Source organism: Ochotona curzoniae, unplaced genomic scaffold, assembly GCF_017591425.1.
Source record: "Ochotona curzoniae isolate NIBS_2020 unplaced genomic scaffold, NIBS_Ocur_1.0 contig_43, whole genome shotgun sequence".
In the NCBI taxonomy this organism is placed as follows: Eukaryota; Metazoa; Chordata; class Mammalia; order Lagomorpha; family Ochotonidae; genus Ochotona; species Ochotona curzoniae.
The window spans coordinates 19,461,495-19,487,921 of NW_024466218.1; the positions used below are offsets into that span (position 1 = coordinate 19,461,495).

A 26,427-nucleotide genomic window follows, 5' to 3' on the forward strand; every position below is an offset into this window, starting at 1 on the left:
TGCCAAGTAATTGGATGATGGCACCATGCAAGTGGAGTGATGAGAAAGCAACTCCATATAAAATCAGTTTCTCCACTGATGGGTTAGTACTGAATTCAAACAGTATTTAACCATGTTTTAAAGCACATAATTTGGGGAAAATGTTGATTCTTTTAAAAGTCAATCTCAAGAGGACTATAAAAGCTATTTTAATCACTACAACTAATTACAAGGAAGTATAAATCAATAAGCTTTGCTAAATGGTCTAAAATATAATAAAGAAAACCATCATTAACAATCATTCAGGAAGCCACTGTCCTTAATAGTGAGATGATGTAAAACTTGGAAGAGAAGGATGAATTTTATTATTTGAAGACTCCAGGCATTAACATGCCTTCAGAGATATTCTTAACTCAGTACAGAGTTGTGACTTTTCGGAATGCTTATTTCCTTTAGGTAACTTGAAGCTAACACTTTTAAAATGTGCATAGCTTGTTTCTGGTAGACATGTGCAGAAAAGTCTCTTCAGCTCCCAGTGTTTGCTAACACCTCTCTCAAGTCAGAGCCAGCCCACTTCCCAGGCCTCTGGTTAGAACCACAGCACCATTGCAGAACCTAGATGAGGGCTGAAGCCAAGCTGAATTTAGAATGATTTTGCTTTCTCCCAACTCTGTGTGGTGGCTACTGGCTCAATGGGACTCTGAGACGATCACCTGAGTTTCCAAACTCACTTGGCTGCCCTTCTGTCTAGGAGAAACAATATCTACATGTTCCTGCTCATCACATCTCAGTCTGGGACTGGCTTGCTTCCTGCAACCCTGACTAATCTCAGTGGTGCCTGGAGTCTACCCACAGGGGCCAGTGAATTTGCAGGGCATAACAATTGATGGCTGACAACCACTTGTGAGCCTTCCTGAACTGCTGAGTTGTTTCTCCTTGTTGAGTCTTCACACAATTTTGCTGACATCACAGCAGAACCCCATGAACACTATGGGACAATATGTCTCTCTTTTCAACTCAGCTCCCTTGTGACCCTGGGGAGTAGATCAAGTTCAGTTCTGGTCCCTTCCCCCATCCCTACCTATTTATATAGGCAATGAACAGTATCAAAGCAACTATAGATTGGCTCACTATGTTATGAGACTAGGAAATTGACAAAGCTGCTCATGACAGTAAAGGAACCACATTTAGAACTGACTCTGTAGTGAATGTGCGTTTTTGCATAATTACCCCTCAGCTACACCAAAGGGCCAGTGTGATCATAAAATGTTTACTTCAGTGTTCACGTAAAACAGCATACATATGCATCTTAAAGTTGTCATATAGGTAAGAAATTTTGCTACTGATAGTTGGTTTACCTCCAGATAGACCAAGGGATTTTGTGATCAGAGTTAGCAAAATATCTAAAATGAGAGTTTGAGATAGAATTTTGTTTCCCCCACCACAAACCCCCAGGAAACAGGGAAAAAACTGGGGGTGGGAGAGAAATACTTGTATCTCATTTATTTGAAGATTTATTTATTTTACTTGAAAAATCAGAGGCACATAGAGAGAAAGGTAGGGACAGAGATCTTCCATCCACTGGCTCACTCTCTAAATGGCTGCAACAGCCAGAGCTGGACTGGTCTGAAGCTGGGATCCAGGTCGTTGTGGTCTCCCACAGTGGAAGCAGAGGCCAAAGTACTTAGGCCATCTTCCACTGCTTTTCCCAAGCCATTAACTGGGAGTTGTATCAGAAGAGGAGCACCTGGGACTTGAACTGGCACTCATTTGGGATGCTGGCATGATAGGTGAAAGATTACTGTGCTTTGCCACCATATCTGCCTCAAAAAGAAAGAAAGAAAGAAAGAAAGAAAGAAAGAAAGAAAGAAAGAAAGAAAGAAAGAAAGAAAGAAAGAAAGAAAGAAAGAAAGAAAGAGAGAGAGAGAGAGAAAGAAAGAAAGAAAGAAAGAAAGGAAATAACACACTTCTTAACTAAGTCTTGCTGTACTGAAGTAACCTTTTTGAAATTCATGCATTTCACCTGCATCCTATCAGTGAAAACATGAACACAAGACCACATCTAACCCCAAGGAAGCCTGGAACATGTAGGATTTGTCTAATATATTGCTGCTCGAGAGTAGATTCTAATGGATGGCAGTTAGTGATTTGCCATATACTGTCATTTGCAATCAAATGAGACAGCATGTGGCTCATTGAATTATTTAGCAAAACATGTCTGATGTGGCTGTGCCATATAACAGACTGTTTTAACCACTGGGAGTGATGGTGAGCGGACGTGAACACCCCTTACACTCACAGTATCCAATGTACATCTCTCCCACAAAGTGATGACAAGCATCGTTGGGGTGTCTTTGGGGAGTCTCATGCTATGATCAGAGCTTGGGTACTCAGCTCTGCAGAGAGACGAAGGGAAGTCTGGAATCTGTTGCGAGTGTCTGGTCAAGGGCAGGGTCATACATCCTCGCCATGTTGACAGTGGTCCTTCTCAGACCTTCCTCACTGCTAACCAAAACTCTCTTAACACTGACTCCTAAATGAAAGAGATCTTAGCCATTTGATCATATCCCCTGTAGCTAGAAGAGACATATCCTCTATCTTTCACAGCACTGAGGCTACACTCATGGCTCCATCTAAGGAAATTGGGATGTGATGTTTCCCTCTCCTTGCCTCTGGCAAACAGATGGGCAATTACTCAAGCATTTGGAAGAAGCAGAGCATCAGTCTGAAATGTCTGCTGTACCCCAACAGGACAAGATCAGGCACAGGATTTTTGCTCTGATTTGCTATGGCCCTTTCTGATGTTACAATTTAATTTGGAATCAAAATAGAGAATTCTATTTGCATTGCCTGTATTGTTCCTGAGCTTGCATTTGGCTTGACCTTGGAGTTTTCATGTGACAAAGCAGCCAAAGAAAAGATTTTCTACTGCCATTTCATAAGGACAAGAATGTGTATTTGTCCTTCTAGAGATATTTTATTTTTAGTCCCATGAAGTACTGTAGATGGATGTCCTGTCTGCTTTTACAGGGCAGCTCAGATACCTCAATCATGTCCAGGTTTGGAGAGAAATTCTTTTTTTTTTTTTTTTAATTTCAAGTATCAGAAGGACACAATCTTTTCCCACTGTCCTTAATGAGAATAAATAGGGGGTAAATGACATGTTTATATATTATGCATTAGATTTCCTTTACTCTATTCCTCTGAAGTGATTGGTTTGGGGCATGTGAGTTTATGGCTCCATGGAGGACTGTTAGGTGTTAGTGCTTGTATGGAATACAGACTCAGTCCAATAAAATAGATTGGGAAGTAGGGATGCTGGATGGCCAAGAGAGGAGAAGAACAAAAGTCCCCAGGAACTCAGGGAGAGATCAATTGCTGGCTTCTTTGTAGTCTGACATTTAGATAGAAAACCATAAGGTACTCTGCACTGCTACCATCTGAGCAGGATAGGCCAATGATCTCAGCACTGAGCTTGGCCATTAAATTAATTCAGAACTATGCCGTGGTTAAGAATTCCAGGGCTCTGCACATGTACCTATCTGGTTCTGATCTTGCTTTTGCTGCAAAAGCATTTGCTGATATTTTTGCACCACTAGTGGGAGACAATTGAAGACACAATTGGAGAGAAATAATTACATTTCTGACTGGCTTATACTGCCATTGATGTTAACTGTAGGACAAAGACGTTACACTCATCTGTAAATATTCTCCCTCTGAATTAGTTGCTGGCCGTGCTCTGAGAAGCTATCGAGTGCCAGAGTTAGCAATGGCATCTACACAAAATGATTTCTGTTGTCCTCTGGTGGGTGGTCATGATGCCAGGTTTGTGATGTTCTCTCCCTGGTCATTACCCCTTCACCTTCAATATCTTTGGTCTGAAGTACAAAGCTAAGAATGGCCGACTTCTAATCTTACGTGTGATGTAAAGCTTACATTAGAGAAACACTCCACCCACTTTACCCACTGACTGTTCAGATGACTCCTAAGCCCAGCTGCCAGTGTCAGAAATGTGTGCCAGGTCCCCAAGCCTTCATGAACCCCATGCTTAGACCCAGATCGTTCCTAGAAAGACAACTCAAGGAGATCAGCTCTGTGGCAGTATCTCCCTATCAGTTAAGTCCATGGTTGCTGGGGTCTGTCTACAGACAGACTTGGTGTCTATCCCTTCTTGAACACAACTCTTATTCTTCCTTGACTAAGAAAAAAAATCACAAAGGACTACCATGTCTTTGGTTTCTTAACATGGCAACCAAGTAAAAAATAAAGGGTGAAGGTTTTGGACACATCATGACAATAGAGCTGGCTGGGGAGGATGAACCAAATACCATGGTGAAGCATTTTAAACTGTTTCTGAAATTCCCTGGGGAATGTCAAAGATAAGAAGTTTCTTCGGTGGGTTTGGTCTTTGACAGCCTTGGGTTAACGTGCCATGCAGAGTGGATCTCTATGCACTCCAGCATTACCATAGAACTCTTGCCTGTTTGCCACCATTTGGGGCATAAAATCCACTCACGGACTTGGATTTGGGTCATCACAGCAAGGAAGAGGGTGAGCTACTTACCACCTCACCGATGCTGTCAGGACCTAGCAAGATTCAGAACATTCCTTCTCCCAACAAGAGGAGGTCTCCAGGTGCTGTCACAGCCCAAGGCTAATCTAGTATTTAATAACCACTGTTTTATGGGAAATTGTTTTAAAAAATTTATTCAGATATTTTATGCCAAAAAATCCCCCAAAGTGTGTATACTTGTCATTTAACTGCCTCCATACAAATGTGCACTTAACTATAGGAACACAGTTCTTATTTCATAGTTTTTTTATTATAGACTTTTTTATCCACATGAATGTTAAAGAAACTACAACAGTGTTAAATACCATTTTTGATAACATGATTATATTCTTAATTATACTCAATATTAAACTGTAAAATATTTCCAGAGGAATACAATCTTCATTCATACAGCAGGCAAAGTACCAGAGAGGAAGGGGCCACACATGTGTGTCTGTTTGCCATGAAAAGCAGGTGTGAACAGGATGCCTTCCCAGCTGTCAAAACCCAATCCCCACTCCCAGGGTAGCCCTATGCTTTCTTTCCCACCAAGAATCACTTTGTCAAGGGTGAAGGACAGTGAATAAAGCTGCTCTCTCCATGTGTGTGGCCCTGCTGCTACTCAGGACCATCCATGGCTTCCCACCCTGGTTGGCTAACACCATTTCCCATGCTCTGGGTTCAGTTGTCCCCTCTAAAAACACAAAGACTCCAACTTTGGTTCCACCAAAAGATGCGACAAGCATTGACTGCTCCGGGTGGCTCCCCCCTCCCCCCCACGAATGAATGGCTGCTACAGTCTATTTTACATGGTTGTCCATGCTGCTCTGAGGTCACTTGTCCTTGGGTTCCCGCGAACCTGATTTTGTATTTGATTCCCAAGCCCTTTCAGTGTGCAGTCTGTGTGCAGGCCTGAAGTACTCCATGGCAGGCTGTATCTTACAAGAGAACAAGAGTAAGGGTTTCTGTGCACCTGGGATAGGACAAAAGCAGAAAATGACAATCAGGTCATCTTAAAACAGGTACAGCAGTATTTAGCAGTCCCTTCAGACAGTTTTAATATGGTTTAAATTCAAACAATTTTAAGTGGCCATGAAAACATCTTCCTTTCTAAATGCTTGTCTGTTGATTTAGCTTATGTTGTGTGGATACCATTGGACCAAATGAAATCCTGAATCAGAGCTGTTTACCATGGTGCCAGATGACTGGGCTCTAGAAGCTCTGGTTTATTGTTGGGCAGATATTTAAGACAGCCTTTGTGAGAAGGCAGACAGCATTTCACATTCTGAGGTCCTATCAGCATTTTTAGCGTGGATTAAGTTTTTTGTTTTGTTTTGTGTTTACACTTTTTTGTCTTGGTATGTCATGAGTTTTAATTCAGAATCATCGAAACCATCAGATCAGTTATAAAGTGCATATTTATAATTGATGATAGTGATGTGAATTAGGCCATGATTTCAGACTAGGACTGAAACAATGGTGGATATCAGGTGAGCTACAGAACTGTAGCTGTTGTCCTCGCAGTGAGGCCACAGACAACTCACGTTTCTGTGCTTCAGCTTCCCTGGCTGGAGGCAGGGCAAAGCAGCAGTATTTGCCTCCTTGGCCTGTTTCAAATATCAAATAGTGTGACTGATACAAAGTAACTTGACCAGTGAGGGCACATTTCTATTTTTCAGTGGCAATTCTTGAAAGAATCTGTTCCCTTTATGTCTGACTAAACAGGAGAGAAGTGGATACACCATCTCCTTATCTTTGGTCTGTACTGACTGGTTTTGTACAGACTGGTCTGTACAAAAGGAAGAAAGAATGTTTCATGACAATCTGTCCATATCCTGTAAAGACATTTGCTTCATTATTTTTGTAGCTCTGATTTCAAAATGAGATGAAAAAATAGAGGCAGTTTAACAAAGAGGTAGATATTGTGAGTATTTTATTTTCAAACCCTGAAGAAGATTGCAGAATAGCAACTTGTTGATGAAGAAAGTGCAAATGGCCAAAGTGCATGAGGCATCCCTTGGGTATTACATGTGGTCTTGACCTGGCTTTAACAAAAGCAGACTCCTTGAAAAGAAAGAGAGATAATAGTAGAAGATTGACCTTGAAGAACAATGGTCAGAATTCTAGAGCTGCAGGCTGGCACCGTGGTAGAGTGCATTAAGCCATTGCCTGTGGTGCCAGCCTGCCATGTAGACATCAATTTGAGTTCCAGCTGCTCCACTTCCAATCCAGCTCCCTGCTAATGTACTTGGGAAATCAGCGAAGGATGGTCCAAGACTGTTGGCCCTTGTACCTACATGGGAGACCAAAAAAAAAAAAAAAAAAACCTTCTGGCTCCAGATTGATCCATCTCTGGCTATGATGGTCACTTGGGGAGTAAACCAGTGTATGGAAGATCAATTTCCCTCTCTCCTGTCCCCACCCCTTCTTTGCTACTTTGTCTTGCAAATAAGTAGATACAATAAAAAAAAAAGAGTTCTAGAACTGGTGGAAACATTGATGAGCTTTGGCAATCCACATTTTGTAGATAAGATTCAAGAGATTAAATATCACTGAAGAAAACATAGGGAAGTAATGTCAGATTTAGAACTCAATCTCCTTTGTCACTAGTCCAAGAACTCAAAGAAACATGGAGGTTGCTTTGCATGTGAACAGATCTGAATGGATGCCTAACTCCATCACTTGCAGGTGTTGACCTTCCTGAGGCACATGCATGAAAAGAGGGATCATAAGAGCATGGATCTCACACAGACGTAGGCATCTGTTTTACAGAGCTGTACATCAGAAGAATACCACAAATATTTTAGCCCGGTGTTTAGCATAGCTAGTACTCAATAAATGACAATTATGATCATTTCCAACTTGGTCAGTGATATGATGGTCTAATGAATGAGTCATTTCCTAGGATTCATTTCCTGTGATCCCCATTTTTTTTCATGAATTCTTCTCTGTGGAAGACATAGATATTCCAATTAGTTACCCAAATGGTAGTGGCAAAATGCTTTAAAATGGTGATTGGAAGAAAATGAACATAAAATAATAATTATATGAGCTTTTACATCAAGAAACATTTATTTGGGATATGGATTGCACAGAAATTATACTGGGGTGTTCATGTAGGAAGGGGGTCACAGAAATAACCAGCACTGAGAAAGACCATCTGAAATAAATCTAGTGTTTATGGTCCAGGTAAAAGGAACAAACGCACAACGTTTTGAAATATTCTTCAAACTCTTTCCATAGTACACATAAGCTCTCAAAACAACTATGCAGAACAGTACAACATTTAACCTAATAGGACTTTTCTTTAGGAGATAGTTTAAAGATAAATAAAACAAACTGCACTTTACACAGCTGGTAGCTAAACAAATAGTATTCATTACCCCAAAGGGGACTATACCGGGTTGATACAAAGCTTAGACAAATCCATGAGTAATGCCTCTTTAAGGAATTATCAAGAGAAAGTTAAGAATTGTCAGAGTATATGCCTAGGTTTCAACGTGGATACTGTTAAGAGCGACAAATTGGCTCTCATGGAATGTCACAGTATCTGGACCTGGGTAGACCTTTATTTTGATTCAACATGGAATTTCTTATGCTCTAAGAGAGGACAAGTAAGATTTGCAGAGTGGTGATATGTGGCAGTATTTGCTCAGCTTATTAAGTGGATTGCCTGTGGTTTTGAAAAGCTTCCTCCTCTTAACAGTCACACTGGAATCCACTGGGTGGCAAGAACACAGCATACTACCTTAAGGGTCATTCTTGCATAAGACATTAATGCATCAAGTCCTAATTTGGAAACCTGTGGTCACTCAGCAAGAAAGAATCCGTCTCTCTCTTGCGGTGTAATGATTTCTATTTGATAATCTCTCCTGGGGTAACTCCTCATAGGCTTGGCATATTAAGAACAAGAGACTGCCTCTAACAATATGGTCGTGATTCTCTGCTTGGCTGATTTAGCTAAGCATTTAAGTAACCACTAATCTTCAGAAAGCACCAGGGTCTACTTAGAGAAATCCCTGTTGCCTGCAAGGATGCTAACAAAATCAGCAAGAAGGAAGCATTAGTTACTTAACACAAATCAATCTCTTGTTCTACCTAGCCTTGTGTTCTGTCACTATGAGAGGCATGGCTTCTGGCCAGCACGTCTTCATTTTGTAGGTACAAGATAGATTTGCATCTGACAAGCAGGAAAGATGAGTTGGAAAAGCAGAAGAGGTAAAAAGAGAGTTTACTGAGGCTGCTAAATTAAATTTAACCACATTCTGATGGATGAACTTTCTAAATGCTGAGTAAAAGAAATCAGGCACAAGAGAACAATCCATGTAACATCATTTACATGAAGTTCAGAAACAGGCTAAATTAACTTTTTTTTAGGAGTAAGGGATGAGAAAAACCTATACAGAGACACAAGGTTGTTATTCAGAGTCTAAGCAACCTTCACTGAAGTGCAATTTATAGACATCACAATTTGTTCGACTTTATGATGTATAAACTTTGTTGAATTCTCAATAAATAGCCATTTAAAATACACACTAACACTCAAATTAACATTTGCTATTAATTTAATCAGAATTAATGTGGATCATTCTTGCCTTGATTGTCTTGATATCCCAAATTAAGATTTATGGGAATCTGAATGATCTATCATTTTTACTTTATACTACTGGTGTAAGCTTGATCTACAACAACAAATATAAGATTACCCAAGGTCAAGTTCAGACTTAATAAAAATACCTTTCTATATAGAAGAGGGCTGGATTCATGGGCACACTGGTGTGTCACATCACAAATTAACAATGTGAGCCTCTTAGCTACAGATTTTTCTGCTTTCTGAGGATAAGAGTTCTATGCATAGGAGCAGTAGGCACTAGGTTTAAAGTGAGGAGCCCCATAGTTGCTTCTTAACTTTGCAACATGGACAAAAAAAGCTCCATCTCTCTTTTCCATGTCTCAGTTCTCCATGAGAAAAATTATGGAAAACCATATAAACAAGAGATTGTTTTGGAAAATGTTTTGGGTGAGGTGAATTTGGAAAACTGTCACAAATAAAGATGATGGTCAGAAGTAGGAATGTCCTCATTTCATGGTAGAAGAAGCTTGTGACAGGCAAAAGGAGAGGCTTAGAGAAACAATGGTATTACCCACACACACAAAAAGTTAGCAGTTAAACTGACCAATCATGACTGTATAATTATATGGAATTGGCCTGAAATGTATCAAACCCTGTGCTGTTGAACCTGAAAAAAAGAAAAATAGAAAAGGAACCATGAACTTGTATTCTAGGGAATTCTTTTGCCAATCATTTCTGTTGAGTTGGCAATACTTCTGTTCCAGAGGGAAGGAATGGGAAGAATCATTCTGATGGGAATGGATCAAATTATTGCTTTAACAATTTCAAGTGTAGTCATATCAACACATTGTTATAGAGACAACAGCATCCTAGTTTTTGCTTTGCCATCATTTTAATAGTTACCTGTGTCTTCTTCTATGGAATCAATATATCAATTGTGAAATAGTTAGGCATCTACAACAATATAGTCCTTGAATTTTTACTGTCTGTATTTTCTTAAAAGTCCAGAGTATTTGTCTTTTAAATTATTTTCAGGGTTTTAATTTTTAATTTGGATTCAACTATCAAAAACTATTTTTGGTTTAGAGAAGAATGAATTGCCATTCCTAGAGCAGAAGGTCTCAAAGTGATGTAACTACCCAAGTATTCATTTCACCATCTGCAGTAATTCACTGCAAGTCAGTTTTCAGGAAGATTTTTTTGGAAGCACAGGAGTTACTGAGATGAGATCCCAGAGGGACAATGCTGACAATTCTGCCTTTTTAGAGAGGAAAATAATTAGGTTTCAGATAGACCCCCCGCTAAGAACAGAAAACGTCAAAATAGAATGAAGATCACTTTTTCAGACTGAGTAGAGAATGTCTTCAGTTTTAGGAATTTTCCATAGAGTTCTTAAGAAGCATTTAGCCATTCATTTCGGAAGCCCCATTCTCAGACACAGGCAAGTTCATGGTGTACTGACTTTCACACAGGATGTAACTGTACCTGTCCCTTGGGTAAATACATCAATAAAGAACATAGCCAAGTAATAACAATTAGGAGATATCTCTCCTTTGGCAATCTTACCTTTTAGCTTTTGCTGAGATGGGCACCAAGCTTTTCTTTCCTGATCAAACTTGCTGCATAGGGGATCTGTAAGATCAAAGCACAAAACACCTTCCGGGTGAGCTCAATGTGGAGACAGCTCATCTTTCCCAACACGCTAAAAACTCAATAGAGACTCAATGAGGAGTAGCAGGCTGTGTCTGACCATGTGGGGCCACTGGGATGTGGCATTCCCAAGGTCTGCCAGCAATCACACTGAGGACAGAAGAGGTGAGCACATCAGATTGTTGCTGCACCTGGTGCCTAACCTTAATATACAATATTTCCCTTTAAAACATTTAAAAATTGCATTTAACAATACAGTATTTTTTTAATCTAGGTATAAAATTGTTATGATGCTATAGTGTATGTCACAGGTCACAAAATAAGAATTTGATTACCAATTAGTTCAATGTAACATTCCAGTTTTTAGAGTGATTTCTTTATAAATATAATATCATTATAAATCACAGATAAGACTAATTCAATAAAAACTTTTCAACACTGAGTAAACTCCCTAAAATTATTAAGAAGCATCAGAAATAACTGCACTGAATGGAAAATATGACCCAGGAGAAATCTACCTAGGTACAATTTGAAAAGTTCCTTTGAATACTGGGGATTTGAATGAACGTTTGTCATATCTGAAACGCTAATTTTTAATTAGAAAATTGAAGCAGTTGAAATTGGACTAAATGAATTATTTAGATTTGCCTCCCCACCAATCCAGGAAAATATTTGATCATTATATTACCTACCTTCATCATGATAAATTTAAATTTGAGACTCAAAAGAATTGAAACTATTTTATATTTAAAGACATAAATATTCAGTCATCTAGAATGGGAAATGAAATCTGAATGCTAAACAAAATTATTTTCATTTCCCTAGGCAATACTCTTGAATTCTGTTTTATACTTTCCTCACTTTCCCAGAACGTGTACGTTGTGCACTCTTGATCCACCTGTCCACACACAGGACCCTTCCTAATGAGAGGGAATGATGCATCCATAAGAACGGCAGGGACAAAGATCCACAGGATAAACCATTCTGATAGACGAAGGGCATAAATAGTAGCATTGGAATGAATGATTCATATAGTAACATAACAAGGTCAGTGTCCCAATCTGGTATTTTAGAACATGGGCTGAGATCAGCTAGATAACTATGACAAGAGCAATCATACTGGGTCCTACTCTAGTTACCTCTTCTTTTCACTGCAGGTTATGTGACACCTGCTATTAACAGGAACATCCTTGAAGCTCAGTGTTTCCATTATGGTCTACAATGACAGGACTCTCTGTAGGTGCATAATGTAACAGAGCCTTGAACAGAATTCTATTACTTAGAATAATATAAAATGACACCAATTGTGTACTCTCACATTTAAGAAGATTCTTCAACATCAAGATCAGATGCTACAAAGATTTAAAAGGAGCTCTTTCTGTGTCAAGTACTACCAGCAGTTAAAATCACAAGCAGCGATCTCCTCAAAGCCAGTGAGCCACTCGTTCTAGCCACAGAAATCTGTCTCGAGGCCACTGAAGTCAAAATGCTCTTTTCTTTCTCTTTTTTTCAGAAATAACTATGTTGCATCTTATTAATGTAGGAAAAACAAAAAGAAAAGAAAAAAAGCCTAGGGTGTGGGGTGCTGGAGGAAGCATTTCTAAATAAAACTAATCTGCAAAACTGTAGCTGGGAATCAAAATTGGTGCCAAGAACTATCCCCACTCAAATCTGGATTTCCTGGAAGTAAAATAAAAGCCAAAGAAAGAAAAAAACCACAAGTGCTGAGAATGATTTATTCTAATTTCTAAGTCCTAAATCAGAAAGGATAACTAAGGATTATTTGAGCACATGGCCCAGCTGTTTGTGAAAGTGACAGTATTTCACTGACTCTAGGATACACTGTTTCCCTTCACAATTAACAACTCTGCAATTGGATGTACTGTGATTGAGGGCATTTTAGCCTTTTAGTTGGAAGCTTCATTCTTATGACTTGTCAAGTCATGAAACTCTTACAACTGATAAGGTTTCAGATTCCACAAAATGCAATGCTGGCTTCTGGATAGCTCAGCCAGCATTTCCCAGCGTGGGGCTCGGGATTCTAGTTATTCCATGTGCACCTCCTATCACACAGCTTACAAAAGTTTTATTTGCATGTTGATCATCCTGGAAATCGCTAAGATAGGCATGAGTAAAAGAAACAAAGTATTCTGTAACTTTTAAATTATCCAGCGGGCTCTAGTAGAACAAAATATAAAAGCCTTACTTAAAAACACACAGCTTCATAATTTGTGCCAAAAGTTTGCCTGAGGTCAGACATTTAGGTGAGTCAGCTTTTCAAAAGAAGAATGAAGAGAAAAGGAGGCAGCTTCATAGCCAAGGAACAACAAATAGCGTTGTCAAGATACATGACGGCAGATCAATAATTGGGAAGAGACAAATCGGAGCTCAAGTGTCTGTCTATTGCTAGCCGACCTAAAGGTAGCTTCCAGGAGAGCTGAGATACACCAAGTCCCTGACTTGCAGGAAGCTCTTTCTTGATGCATGTTTAGCCTGGAAAGCATATTTCTCTGATGGCCCAGGCATATTTTTCTCAAACTATAATCCAATAGAATAACTGTTCATCTACTTTTTAAAAAGTGATGTAAAGTATGCTTTCAAAAATTTTTTTGGGTTGTGACAGCAGAAATTTGGGCAAATTGCCATTCTACTAAATAACATCAGAGAGCCTTCGAGAAAATCCACAGCGAAGATCCACAGCTCCTTTCTCCACAGAGAAGTATTGCGCTCCCAGCCACGGGAAGCTGTAAACTGCTTTTGTCTTAAGCCCACCGTGAACAAAATAGTAGTACTAAATCTACCGATGACCATTGCTTTAATGAGGGCTGGGAAAGAGGAGCAAGACTCCTTCAGCATGTGCCTGCAGCTTGCTGCACGAACAGCAGAGGGCACTCCAAGACTAGTTCATGTTCTCCATCTCTGCACCTAGTGGCAGGTCTGGGTCTCACCATTCATCATGTGCTCTGTACTGCAGCTGCACCGAGTCATTCAAGATCTATGACTCTTAAAGGGAGTGTCTTCAACAAATTGCAATCCTGGCTTGTACACAGAATGTCCCTGCTTAAAAAGTTATCGCGAAATTGGCAATGAAAATGAGGCTGTCAAGACACTGAAAGTCTCAGCTCACGCTGCAAATTATTTTGCTTATTATTTTAATCAAAAGGTTATTTATTGGGTGATGGTTGCTGCTTAAGACGTGATGGATTTTGTTCTGAAAACTGGACACATTTCTCCTTAAACCATAATTCACTTGCGAATGTAAAATTCTATGTTCTTTAGATTTTCTAAGAAGTTGACAAATTTTCAAACATCGGCATTTGGTGTATAGCTGAGGGGATTCTAATTCTTTGTTTTGTGTAAGCAAATCTGCTTAGTAATGAGAATGCTTTAAGTCTTTGAAAATCAAGAGCATAGGTGAGAGATTTTAACACAGACTATGTTAAGTATTACAACAGACTAATCATCAGCCCTGTGGTGCCAGCATCCCACATGGGTACTGGTTCATGTCCCAGGTGCTCCACTTCAAATCCAGCTCTCTGCTATGGCTTGGGAAAGGAGCACAGAATAGCCCAAGTCTTTGGGCTTCTGTACCCATGTGGGAGATCTGGATGAAACTCCTGGCTCCTGGCTTTAGATCAGTAACTCCGGCCACTGTGGCCATCTGGGAAATGAACAAGCAGGTGGAAGAGCCTCTCTCTATAAAATCTGCCTTTCTAATATAACAATAAATAAATAAATATTCTTAAAAACCTCAAATTTTAAGCTACATAAACTTTAAAAAGTTAGCTTGTGACCACCTGTAAATATTAAATAAACTAGTCCTGCATATGCTTTGATTCACATTGAGATAAATGTGCATTCAGTTATTAAATGTACAGAGAGACAATCATTTGAATCTAAAGGCATTAAAACTTTGCATTTAACAACCTAGAAAAAGAAGCAATAGCACAGAAATTATAGTCAGCAGAGAATTCAAAAATGCAGGGACCAAAACTTCATAAGTTTTCTTTCTGCAGCAATGATTCCCCAGATGCCTTTGATGTAAGACTTTTGAGTAGGAGTGCTGTGTAACAACATAGGGTAAATGCATCATGGGTCTGTGGGAATCATTACATAATCTGATAGTTCTAATATGCTTAAATTCCCCATAGTTGCACAATAAGGTGGGTTCTTATTTCATCTTAAGAGAAAAAAGTACCCTTTCTGTAATATATGATCTGCAAACTTTAAATATATATAAGCCTGAGTAAATTGTTCAGGAAGCAAAGCATATAGCCACATTTCCTGATGAATCAGATCTTTTAACTAAGACACTAAGGAAGTCAATAACTGTGATACTTTGCAACTTCATGACAATATTTAGATAGACTGTTCTGTAGACATTTCTCCACAGATACGTTTCCTGGTCAAGTGGAATAAGGAGCCAGATAAACTTCTGTTCAAGTAGCATTGGGTCTGTTGCCCCCATTCTAAAGCAGGTGGTTCAATGCAAAACAATCTCTCATATACACATGCGTACACACACACACATACACACACACATGCACACAAAACTCAGTTACCAGGCTAAAATGGTTACACTAAGACAGGTGCCACTCTGAGAAGGCTGTGCCATGAAATTGACAACTCATTCTTGTACTGCCCATCATCTGGTAGTTGGCATAAGCATTTCTTATTTAGTTTTCATTTCATATCAGAATACACCTATCAGGGCCCTGGGTTAAAACCTACAAGAGTCCCTTTGAGTTGAGGAATTGGCACTTAATGAATCATATGCATGGGCTGCATCTTGAACCCAAAATTTCAGATTTAGAAGTTCGTGTTTGCTGGCACATGTCTGCTGGAGCTGACATGAAATGATGCAAGTAAAAGAACATTTGAGGAAATCAGGATCTTACTAGGGAAATTTGAAAAAGAATTCAGAGTACTGCCGTACAAGACTGTCAGAAATGGGCTAGGAGACATCCACGAGTGGTGATTCATTCAACAAAAATCTATCAAGAGAGATGTGATGCCACAAATTGTGTTAAAGACTAACGGCACCGCCAGCACCCTTCAGTGTTGGTGGGGTGGGGAAGGGGCACAAAGTAGGAAGTGCAGAAGGAGGGGATAATGTTTATTTTACCAATTTTCATGTTGGTTTGGATGTACCTATTGCAGATTTCAAGAGTTATATGGTATCTATAGGGCTGGAGGAAAAAATTGAGTTTCTCCCAAGCTATTTAATTTGCTATCAGGAATAGTTTACTATCCACAGAAATGAATTAGTAACACTTGTCTCAGCAGATGAATACTTGATGATAGATTATTTTTGCAATATGCTATAATAAAAATGTTTAGTAATACTGATTTGTTTCCTCCATGGGTCAGATATCTCAAAGGACAGAAGGGTTTTTTTCTCCTGCTACCTGCTTGTTGCATATAGTATCATTTCTTCTTTTACTGAGAAAACCCACTGTCAAGGAAAATTTAGACATTAAGAGTGCTTAACTGGCTTTAAAGGGGGGGGCTGAAATGAACCTGAACTTTCCTTTCCCAATGCTCACTGTGCTATAACCACTACGGCACTAAAAATCACGATTTCTTTTCTTTCTTTTTGCATGTGTGGCAACCTTTGTTTAAGAAATCTGAAAAGGATGCCCTGTACAAAAAAAGAAAGGTCTTAACACTTTGTATGATTCTATTGCCAGGTAAATCTTTTCCTTTGGGCAAAGAAAACAAGAAGTATGTTCACAGCAAATAATTATAGCTCTCAGGATTTAGGAATCAAAAGCTAAGAGTAGTGGAGAAATTACTGTTTAACCTCACTAGGAATTCATTATCAGCCAATTAAGAAAATCCCCTGCTTCCCAGGGAATTTAGTTGCAAAAAGAACTCACACAACAAACAGAACCAACACAGGAGAAAGATCTTGTTTCAGTTGCCTCTAACCTAGTGGTTTGCAAAGCTGAGCTGTTCACTGGCGCTGGAGACCATGGGAAAGCAGCGGGAGCATCAGAAGCAGCCCTTCAGACAGAGCCCCCAGGATGGAGAGGCACGCGTGTGTGTGAGAGCGCTCTAAGGAAAGTCCACGGATGCAGAAAGGAGACAACAACCCTCCTTCTTGAATAACCCAGATACAGACCTAAAGACCTGGCTGTGTAGACAAGACATGCAGAGACAACACACTTCATGCTCGAAGGGGCATGCAGAGACCTGCATGCAAGACATGCAAGACATGCAGAGACCTGCTCAACAATGTCAAGCAACCCAAATGAGAATAATCAAAGCTGGGAACAAGCTCCACCTCCCCCCGCAAGAACACCACATGTGTCCTTGCTTTTAGAATGGTTTAGAAATGGTTATGAGGCAACAGCTCACTTTATCAGGATTTTTTTTTTCTTTTCTGCATCCTTCAAGTGAATATTAAGTGGTCAGCTGTGTATCTACTGACTTTCATTGCCAGTGGAGGACCTGGCTCCAAGCCCATCCCAGCTCCACGGTGCAGGAAGAGGCAGGTACTGCTGGTTCTTTTACAGAGACCATACACACAGCTGCCTATTAACACATGGTAGGTAGTTACATTTAGAGGAAACATGCTGACACATCTGTTTGTTGTTTAAGTAAATCTCTGGGTAATTAGCATCTAAACCAGCTGAGAGTTAAATGGACCAACAGGTTTCACAGCTAAGCCATCACAGGTCTCACACCTATTCAAGGGGATCTGAAAACAAAATACTCCAATGGCATTCATTTTAAAATAGAAATGTATCTTACAATTTGTAACTGCTGCACCATTTCTTCTCGGTAGGCTAGTTCTCTTTTCATCTGATCCTGAAAATTATCTGGTGGGAGAGAAGAACAGAAAAAGACATTAATTAAAGGGCAAAAACCTACATTTTAATCTTTCTAGTGAAAAAATTATTGCCCCTTCCATAGAGGGCCCCCTCTTTTTGTTCTTTCCTTTTTAGGTAAATATGTTTCCCACAGTAGAATTTCATCGGAATAGTTAGTACATTTTGAAAGTGGGGTGCGTGTATTATCTTTCTCACTGTGTCATAAGCTATTCAGTCTAGTTTGTTACACATAACTATTTAGCAATAATGGTGTGAGTAGGTTCTCTAACAAGTCACAGGCGTTGCAAGTTCTCACCATCTTTACAAGTCCAATGAGAAGAGGAGACAGACCTTGAATGGATCCTGATCCTAGGAAATGCCCATCCTTACAAGGGTAATGTCTTCTTAGTGGAGAAGATGGGAGTCCATGAAATAGGCATCTTTTCTCGACAAGGCCACCTTATTGATAGAACTTATAAAAAATATTGATTTACTGATTTTCACTTTATTTGAAAAGCAGGGAGAAGGAGACATTTTAAACATGCTGGCTTACTTCCCAAACCTGAGCCAGGTTGAAGCCAGGAGCTGGAGACTCCTTCCAGGTCTCTCCTGGGGAAACAGGAACCCTACTGCTTCAGCCATCATCTATCCTCAGGAAGCTGGACCAGCAGCACGGAAGCCAGGACTCCATCTGGGCCTTCCTCTATGGGAGCTGGGCGTCCCCAAACACCAAACGCCTGTCTCACCTCTTTTCATTTTCATGGGATGGAAGAAAGTACCCAGGTCTGATTCGTTCAACCAGAAAACTTGTTCACCCCCAAGTCAGCCTATAGTACTGTCTTTCTTTGGGCCTGGTTGGTCTGTTGGACAGACCTCGGCTCACTTTGTGAGGTGCATGCAAAAATATCTGTGCTACTCTATTATTAATCATGCTAATTGCATTTAAGGAAAGAGATGACTTTCAAAATTATAGCAAATCATTGTATCCCTTCCATGTGATCTTAAAAAAATAATGTGAGTTACAGAGGGAGGGGAGAGCTCTTCAATCCATTGGTTCACTTCCCAGAGGGCTGGCAAAGACCAAGGCTTTTGCAGACGCCAGGAGCTTCATCTGACTCTTACACATAAGAGGCAGGAACCCAAATACTTGGCCCATATTCCGCTGCTTTCCCAGGCTATTAACAGGGATCTGAGTCACAGGTGGAGTAGTTGGCACACGAACCAGCATCTATATAGGATGTTGGTCCTGCGGGAGGTGGCTTAATCCACTATGCCACAATGACACAATGCTGGCTCCTCCTATAATCTTTTCTAAAGGGTGGTTTGATTAACTATGCCTTTTTCTTTTCTACTTTAAAGGAACAATGAACACCATCTCATGTTGAGCTGCCTGGGAGAACCAGAGAGCACAGCTTCATCTTTCCCTTCCACCTCCACAGTGTTCCACCTGCACACCCCTCATTCTTTGTCAGTTGCCTCCCAAATACAGTTGTAGACTTTGGATGGACCCCTGACTAGGGTCCTTCGCTCTCCGAATTCCTTTCATTTGGTTCCTTAAAAATCACCAGAAGCTCCCCAACACTGTCAAGATAATCAATTCCTGACCAACTACAAGACTTGGGACACCTAAGAGAGTCAAAGACTTTGTTCTAAGGTCCAATCCTGTAGTATAGCAAGTAAAGCCACTGCCAGCAATGTTCCCATCCCACATGGGTACGGGTTCATATCCCATTCCAACCCACTCCCCCTAACAGCTTGGGAAGGCAGTGGAGAATACCCCAAGTACTCGAACCTCTGCCATGCCCATGAGAGCCCCAGATGAGGTTCCTGACTCCTGGTGGGCCATTTGGGGACTGAACCAACTAGTAGAAAGATTCTCTCTGTCTCTCCCACTCTCTCCGAAAGTGCCTTTCAAATCAATAAATAACTCTTTTTTAAAAGGGGAGTTTTGCTTTGTTCCCAACCAGCTTCCTGTCGTCGTTGAATTCATTTTCTGACCCCAAGAAAATATTATAATGAATTTTTTTTTGAAGATCTGATTCCTCCTTTCACCTCTGAGCTGGATGAGAAAGGTACTGGAATAGGAATAGGGAGTGGGGAGTGCAGTGCAATGTCAGGACGGAAGGTGGTGCCCTGGTTCCCAGGGGTAGGGTTAGGAGCTGGAACTTCCAGCGCTCAGCTGGGGCTGCGGACAGAGATCTCAGCTCCCTCCAACCACCCTATCACTCTCCAGTCCTCAAATCCATGTGGTACTTTTCTGCCTCCTTGCTTTCATCTCTGAGGTGGTCTGTCCTTACAGCAAACTTCCTTTTCTTTAAAGTCCAAACGTTGTCTCTCTCACAAAGAGAATGCCAGTGAATCGCCATTCTTTGTCTTCTTTCCATGCAGTCCCTACCTCTATCAATGCACCCACGATGCATACCATGATTAGTTCTTAGGCTCTTCATCTCCCAGCTAAACAGTGAGTTCCCAAAAAGTGAGGAAGCTTCATTGGAGACACTTGCTAAACTTCCAAGGGCCCTGCCCACAGTGGCTGGCACACAGAAGGGGCTGAGCAAGGAAGGAGGAAGGACAGAAAGCCAGCAGAAGGTCTCCACTCTGCCAGTAACCATAAGGACCATGCTCTGGAGCCTCAGACCTTTGCTGGAAGACACTGGGGGCTGGGAGGACATGTTTGTTACAATCCTGGGCTGCCAAAGCATTTAAAAACTTGATGACAAGGAAAATGGATTTTGTTGTCTCCAAACAGGTAAGTGATTCAACTTAAAAGAGAGCAATCAGGGAGGAGGTACTGAGGGAGGAGCTGGCACCCGTCCTCTACCTCCACCCCAAGATGCTCTGGTGTGACTGGGCACAGCCAGATAGGGGAGCCAGCCCTCCACAAAGTGTCCCAGTTTCAACACTGGTGACTTTGGTGTCTGATCAAATTGCCTGTAAAAGATCAATGCTTCCAGACACCCGGGCATGGTCCTAGCAGGTCTCCCTCTGTGCTGTAGATAACTTTGCCCTGAGTCCGTGTGGCTTCTGTGGCGCCCTGGCCAAGGTGCTTGTGAACAGTGCTGTAACTGAGCTGCACAGGGAAGGAGGGGGTAGTGTCTGAAGCTAATCTGCCTGCAGCATGGCCCTGGGATCCCAAGATCCGCTTCCTTTTGCTTTGGTTTGTATTTATCTGCAGGTTCACTCAATAAAATGCCCTGAACAGACAGAGCTGTGCTCACTTTGGCAGCACATATACTGAACAGATAAAACCGAGCCAGGCCAATGTCAGGAGCCAGGGAATCCATATGTGGGCCAGGTCTCCTATGTGGGTTACAGGACTCAGATTCTTGAGCTATCACCTGCTGCTCTCTAGGGTACATATTAGCAGGAAGCTGGAGCAAGGAACAGAGCTGAGCCTCAAATCCAGCCAGCATCCTAAGCAACCTCTTCATCCCTGTGCCAAATATTTGGCCCAGATTCTAATTCTGGAGAAGGAAACAGCTATGGGTGATTCAGAGTGGAATGACGTAAGCTGGCCCTTACTGTCTTCATACTCATTGCTCTAGAATGAACACAATTCTTAAAACAAAATGAAATCATAAACCATTAAAGTATCAATATTGATAGATTTGACCAGATAGAAATATAAAGCATTATAAGCATTATAAATAGATATGGACAAAGGTTTAATTATAAGGTGTCCATCCACTAAAACTTGGATAAACCTTAGAGTTTAACTTAATATTCTATTCACAGATCATTGTTAATCAGTAAAAGTACATTGTAAGTGAAAATGGAGGGTTAAATAATGGATATATTTATTTTAATGAATTTATTATGTGATAAAAACTAAAATCCCCAAATATTAATTGATTATCTTTAGGTAGCAACACTGTGATGTTTACTTTTTTTCTTTTCTATTTCTATTTACTTAAAATGTTCTGTAACAAGCAGGTACATAGCTTTTGAGATACAAAGATTATTAATTGGCAAGCCAAGAAAAAGATGAAAAATCTTTCAAGGTTGAGGAAGACACAATTTAATTGCATACTGAAAAAAAAAATCACTAGGCCAATTCCTGTCATGAGAATTACTTGGAATCCAACTATTTTTAGAAGACAACACTACACAGAGAGGCAGCAGAGAACAGTGCTGAACTGGAACACACTGGCCCACATGGTGGAAGGGGCTGTGCCCTGCAGTATAAGACAGCATGAAAAGCCAGAGCATTTTGTAGACAGCAATAAGGAATGTCCAGGTGACATTGCTGAGAGCACAAATAAGAAGGGAATCCACACGGTATGCGTGGTTCACCTAGGGGCTCCTATTCACTGGACTTGGGGAATTCTTTAATGGTGTCCACTTCACTTGGGTACCATTACTCTCAAACACTGAGGCTGACTTCTGCTTTGTGCAGTATTTTAGAATACTCTCCTCCCTCCAGAGGATGCTACAAAGAGAGAGAGGAAGGAAGAAAAGAAAGAAGGCAGGAGGATTGGATATCTTTTACATGGAATGAATCCAGTGACCATTATGGATGAAATATGTGAACAAGCAGATACAAGGAGATGAGATGTCTGTTTTTCACAAGAAGTAATTTGGCAGCAACTTGAAATTCTTAGTAAAATGATGAAACTTGGGATGAAATTAACAGAAGTTGTTCATAAAGCCTCCTTCATTATACTCCTTTCCTTGTGCTTGCCAAGCCACCTTTCTGCTCCCTTCCCTCCAGTGCCACGAATGCACTGGCATCACTGCAAATCCAAATACCTAACTCATAAACGCTGGCTAGCCTCTTTTACACAACAATGAGTTAACCTCATTCCTCACTGAGGATTTTCTGTGCCCTCCCAGGCCAGGGGCTGTAGGTGGCAATGCAGGCAGAGCAGGTACAGCCCTTTCTTGAACCCATTGACCATGCAGCAGGGTAGAGGACAGGGATGCAAGTGGAATCAACACAAATACCTGTGGAATTAGAAGTAACCACGGTAGGACTGGGCCCGGTGTGATGGCTCAGTGGCTAACTCCTCCCCTTGAAAGCACCAGGAACCCTATGGGCACCTGTTCATGGTCCCACTTCCCATCCAGTTCCCTGCTTGTGACCTAGGAGATGGCTCCAGTAGTTATGTCACCACTACACACTTGGGAGAGCCTGCTGGAGTTTAAGGCTGCCAGCCTGGCTGCTGCAGGCAATTGGGGACTGAAGATCTCTCTGCCAGGTTCTCCTTCTGACTTTCAAATAAAATGAAAATAAACAGATTAAAAATTTTAAAACAAAGCTTCACTGCCTAACCTACTCCCTGTAACTGCAGCACAATGGATCTACAGAAGGTCCGGTTTCTACTGTTGGCTGATTCTGATAAAGTCCCTGCAGGCACATGAGCACCAAACTCCAAAAAGGCAGGTAGTCACTACAGCTCACCCTTCCTCCTAACTGCCACGCATTCCTCACTCTGCTGAAGACCTCGTGTCATTAGCTCACTTGCTCCTGGCAGCAGCAGGAGGGAGCCAGCACTGTTGAGAAAGAAGTTCAAGACCTAGGGTTATTTCACTGTAGGTGGGGAGTCAGCGTTATAATTTGGAGTCCTTGCCCTGTGCAAGGCTTTCTCACCAGTTCTGCTCCTCTCTCTCCCTGGATTTTCCTCTGATTTTGTGCTAGGATGAATGTGTGAGCTGCACTTGAATTAGATTAGTCTGACCTGGTCGTTCTAAGCCTATGAAACAGGAGTGTCAAGTTCATATCACCAGTAAGTACCTAGAGCTCAAAGTGAACTCAGCTCTGGTAGATTTCTGAGCTGGGATTACCAAGCTCCTAGCCTTGGTTCCCGGGTTCTAACAGAATGAGATTCTAACGGATGTGACTGTAGCTGTGCATCTCCTAGGGAAAAGCTTTGCAAAACTCTCAGGAGGGTTTCTCTACATCTCCCTCTCTTGCAGCATCACAAAGTTTGGGTTTCCCCCTTTTGCCTGAATGAATCTAAATCTACTCACTTGCCTGGTGCATGCACTTAATTAACGAGCTTGTCACACACATTTTCTATTTTCATCCGTGTGAAATTGACTGCTTCTTTGTGGTGCATCTAAACCACGCATTATTCAAACCTGGGCACACACAGGCCACTTCCTTGGTCAATGGAGTAATTGCAGATAACACAGAGGAAATTTGGTTGCTGTTTGTTTACTTGAAACGTTTCACATATGTGACATCACAGAGAATTCACAGCAATCCAATCCAAAATGATAAATGACAGATCTGAACTGAGACTGGCTAGTTGTGTCACAGTATTCCCACTTTTTTTTTTCTTTTTACAAAACAGAATGGTGTTGTACATGTTGTACAACAGAGCAGATAATAAAGTAAGTGTGTAAATTACTCAGGTACATAATTCCTTATAATTAGTACTAATCAGCTTGTATTAACAGACTGAATGACGGCTGCATTAACTTTCCAGGTATTAGGAGGCCCTACCAAGGATGTAGTGGGACTTGGACTAACTCTGCTGGGTCGAAAAGCAAGATTTGTAAATCCAACAATCCTAAAAACATTAGTTTATGAGAGATAAATCATTTAGTGGAGGCTCGCTGGCACAAAAATAATAGTGCAGCTTTTCTTAAAAGAGAGGATTCCAGAAGTTGGAGAATCCTGGATCCTTTGGGAACAGCTGTTTCTCAAGGCATCAAAGATGTCTTTCAATACACTTCTATTTCCTGGAACCCGAGAATGCTCAGATGCCCCTAAGAACACTGTCAGCCTCTCTCAGTCAGTCCCTTTTAGACCTTGCCCTGTGGCCCAGCAGACATATTTGAATTCAAAACGCTGGATCCCAACTTCCATCAGAAACTAGGCAGCCCCCTGTGGCTTGTGGGCAGAGCTCTCTTTTGTCCTGCAGTTACCAAAACTCAGGTGGACGTGTCACCAGAAATGCAGCCCTGTACAGACCCACTGCGTGAGCAGGTTCATGTGTGTTAATGATTCCACTGAGGCAGCTCTGGAGCCAGCCGACCTTCAGGCCCACACTGCTGAAACGGTGACAGCTACTGGGAAAAACAAAACAAAACAAACAAAAACATCCTCTCCCAGATGTTGGTCTGTGACTCAGGGACAGGGGCTACCACTTTAGTTTTGGGACATCCAGGTGAATAACAAAGGGCACTGCTGACATTCTCCAAAAATGTCGCAGAAAAACAAAACAGTTAAAAAGTCACATACTTTAAAGTGCCCTGCATATTACTTTTTTCCCCCACTTTATCTCCTCTGGAGAAGGAATTGTGACTAAATGAGACTGAAAACCTTGAAAAACACTACCACGATGTGTTCATCCAAACGTAGCCCAGTGTGGGGCAGGTGCAAGGAAGACGTGTGGCCACAAAGTCCTTCTGAAATTCTAAGACACCAGAAGCAGAACCAACAGTTTTTAGGTAACAATATCTCCTGACCCTAAATTTAGGATGAACAGTTAAGGTTAAACATGGGTGCCTAATCCCACACTACTAAGATGATATTAATTTCAACCAATATATATTGCACCATGAGTTGTTAAAAGTTTACATCTTCATATTTGTCAATCAGCTATGCAGAGAGCTGAGAATAAAAGTTAATTGTTGTTTTATTTTTCCACCTTACAGAATATGAATACCTAAGTAATTATTTCATTGAAAATATACTGAAAAATATCTCATTATGTAAATTCATCTTAAATTATGATTACATATTCACCTACACAGTTTGGCTTTCTTATTCACTTCTTTCTTTCAAAAGCAGAGAGACAGAAACAGACAGACAAAAGAGAGAAAGTTCTCATCTGCTAGTTTACTCCCCAAATGTCCCCAACAGCAGAGGCGGGGAGCCAGGCAGAGACTGGGAGCCAGGAACTCAAGCTAGGTCACGCACAGTAGTGTTAGGGATCCAACTGGTTGCTTAAGTCATCAGCAACTGCCTCACTGGATACGTACCTGCACGAGGCCGAAGCTGGAAGCAGAGGTACGACTTGAACCCAGGCACTTTGATATGAGTTGTGGGCTGCTATATATCCCATCTGCTATAGTAATGCCTGTCCCTATATCTATTATTTTTTAAATATGTGCACATCTATGGACACACAGATATAAATTTTTATCAAACAAATGTTAGCAGGCATTTTATCTGTGAGCAAATTCAAAGTAAAAATAAGAGAGACTACAATTTATGAATCTAGACAGGTCGTGGGAAGGTGCTGTGGGCTTACAGAATTAACTAACACTTAAAATCACGTTCTTAAGCTCAATAGCTGGAAATGTTACAAATATTACTCATTCAATGAAATAAAAGTGATTTCTTACTGAATACTGGGAAAGATGTGTTTCCTTTTAACACTTGGAATTCTTGTTCTAGTCGTCTCCGTAAATCTATTTGTTCAAATAAAACCTTCTGAAGTTCTTCTAATAAAGAAAAAAAGAAGTCATTTTACTAATCTTTACAAATAACTCTCCAGAGAGCTGTTATATACAGCAATTTATTATTTTAAGACAAAATATTTTACCAGTTTAAAAAGTGTTGCATAGACCTAGGATAGATTTTGTGCAGAAATCCATGAATATAAATCAATGTAATATATTATTTTTAAAGTATTATATTACAGTGTCATGTATTGATTGATATGTATGCATTAATCTCAATTATATCCACCCAATGGTCCATATATTATTCATACATTCCTTGTCAGGCTTAAAATATAGCAGAGAACAAAAATATCCTCCTATTATCTCCGGTCTTTTAAAGCAAAGAGAAGTTTTACAGAATTGAGGATTTGCTATACCTTTCCCCATATTTTCCACATCCTTCTTGAGAGGATGGGGTGAGCTGGCTTCTTGTGTGTGTTCACCTTTAAAAAAAAGAAGAA

The 26,427-nt window shown here is 40.7% G+C and overlaps 1 protein-coding gene across 1 annotated transcript in view; it reads right to left on the minus strand.

Annotated features, from left to right (window-relative positions):
- Nucleotides 1-4,783: 4,783 nt before the first annotated feature.
- SKOR2 (SKI family transcriptional corepressor 2) overlaps nucleotides 4,784-26,427 on the minus strand; it is a 39,750-nt gene continuing 18,106 nt past the window's right edge. The window contains exons 5-9 of the mRNA XM_040984728.1: nucleotides 26,344-26,409; nucleotides 25,868-25,966; nucleotides 17,511-17,578; nucleotides 10,671-10,736; nucleotides 4,784-5,504 (exon numbers count right to left, since the gene is read on the minus strand). Coding sequence (XP_040840662.1) covers nucleotides 10,674-10,736; nucleotides 17,511-17,578; nucleotides 25,868-25,966; nucleotides 26,344-26,409 — 296 coding nt within the window. The 3' untranslated portion in view covers nucleotides 4,784-5,504; nucleotides 10,671-10,673. The remainder of the gene's footprint in view (nucleotides 5,505-10,670; nucleotides 10,737-17,510; nucleotides 17,579-25,867; nucleotides 25,967-26,343; nucleotides 26,410-26,427) is intronic.